The 1,546-nt window shown below is 59.2% G+C and overlaps 1 gene segment (V, D, J or C); it reads left to right on the top strand.

Moving 5' to 3' along the window:
• The first annotated feature begins 6 nt into the window (after window positions 1-6).
• LOC102738178 (immunoglobulin gamma-1 heavy chain-like) lies at window positions 7-1,526 on the top strand. The segment is given in 4 exon segments: window positions 7-141; window positions 433-480; window positions 612-941; window positions 1,049-1,526. Coding segments are annotated over 4 exon segments (801 nt in total).
• The last annotated feature ends 20 nt before the right edge of the window (window positions 1,527-1,546 follow it).

Here is a 1,546-nt window from a genome sequence, read left to right as displayed (position 1 = left end):
ACACCTTCCCGTCCGTCCTGCAGTCCTCAGGGCTCTACTCTCTCAGCAGCATGGTGACAGTGCCCTCCAGCAGGTGGCCCAGTGACACCTTCACCTGCACTGTGGCCCACCCGGCCAGTAAGACCAAGGTGGACAAGCAAGGTGAGAGGACGGGCCTCAGAGAGGGTGTCCACTGGGAGACAGGCCAGGTCAGCTGGCCTACCTGGACCCCAGGGCACAGGGGAATCACCGCTGTCTCCCCCACATGAAGGTCTCCCAATTCGGGAAGGGGGTCCTCTGGGTGTTGCTGCCTGGTCCACTGTGAGCACAGGCGGCTTACCCCCACTCCAGCCCCTGGTCTGAGAAGCCCCCAAGACCTGGCCCTCACCTACACCCACCCAAACCTGTGCCCACTCCAGACACCCAGTAATGCCCACTTTGCTCTCTCTGCAGTGACCCAAGACTGTGACTGCGTGGAACCACCGCAACCCCCATGCCGATGTGAGTCAGCAGGACCTTGCCCTCCACCCCAAGCAGATGGCCAGCATCCAGCCACAGCCTGGTGGGGGGAATGGATGTTCAAGAGGAAGCCCACCCACATGCTGACCCCTGCATTCTGTCTCCCTTACTAGGCTCTGATATACTGGGAGGACCTTCAGTCTTCATCTTTCCCCCAAAACCCAAGGACATCCTCAAAATTGGTGGAATCCCCGAGGTCACATGTTTTGTGGTGGACCTGGGCCATGAAGACCCTGAAATCCAGGTCACCTGGTTCGTGGATGACCAGGAGGTACACACAGCCAAGACGAAGCTGCCTGAGGAGCAGTCCAACAGCACCTACCGTGTGGTCAGTGTCCTCCCCATCGTGCACCAGGACTGGCTTGCAGGAAAGAAGTTCAAGTGCAAGGTCAACAGCAAAGCCCTCCCATCCCCCATCCAGAGGACCATCTCCAAGGCTAGAGGTGTGAGGCAGGGTGGGGGGTGCAGGGAGGGCCGAGCGGGGCCTTGCAGACCAAGACCAGCCCTTCACCTTTGGAGTGACCATGTGTGCTGACCTCTTACCCCACAGGGCAGGCCCATCAGCCCAGTGTGTACGTCCTACCCCCGTCCCCGAAGGAGATAGCATCCAAGGACAAAGTCAGCATGACCTGCCTTGTCAAAGACTTCTACCCATCTGAGGTTGATGTCGAGTGGCAGAGTGAAAGAGAGGAAGAGCCGGAGAGCAGTATCCGAACAACCCCACCCCAGCTGGACGCAGATGGAACCTACTTCCTCTACACCAAGCTCTCGGTGGACAAGAACCGATGGCAGCGGGGAGAGGTCTTCAAGTGTGCGGTCATGCATGAAGCTCTACACAGCCACCACACACAGCAATCCATCTCCCAGTCTCCGGGTAAATGAGCAACACGCCTGGGATCCCAGCAAGCCCCCCACCATGGGCTCTCAGGGTCCCACAAGGACGCCAGAGCCCCCACCCCTGTGTACATACCTCCCAGGCAGGCACCCCTGCATGAAATAAAGCACCCAGCACTGCCCTGGGACCCTGCGATGCTGTCATGGTTCTTTC

This window comes from Leptonychotes weddellii, unplaced genomic scaffold, assembly GCF_054177405.1.
Source record: "Leptonychotes weddellii isolate Sample4059 unplaced genomic scaffold, ASM5417740v2 HiC_scaffold_30043, whole genome shotgun sequence".
Taxonomy (NCBI): Eukaryota; Metazoa; Chordata; class Mammalia; order Carnivora; family Phocidae; genus Leptonychotes; species Leptonychotes weddellii.
Note: the sequence above shows the minus strand (reverse complement) of the source record. Positions and strands in the feature narration are given on the sequence as shown.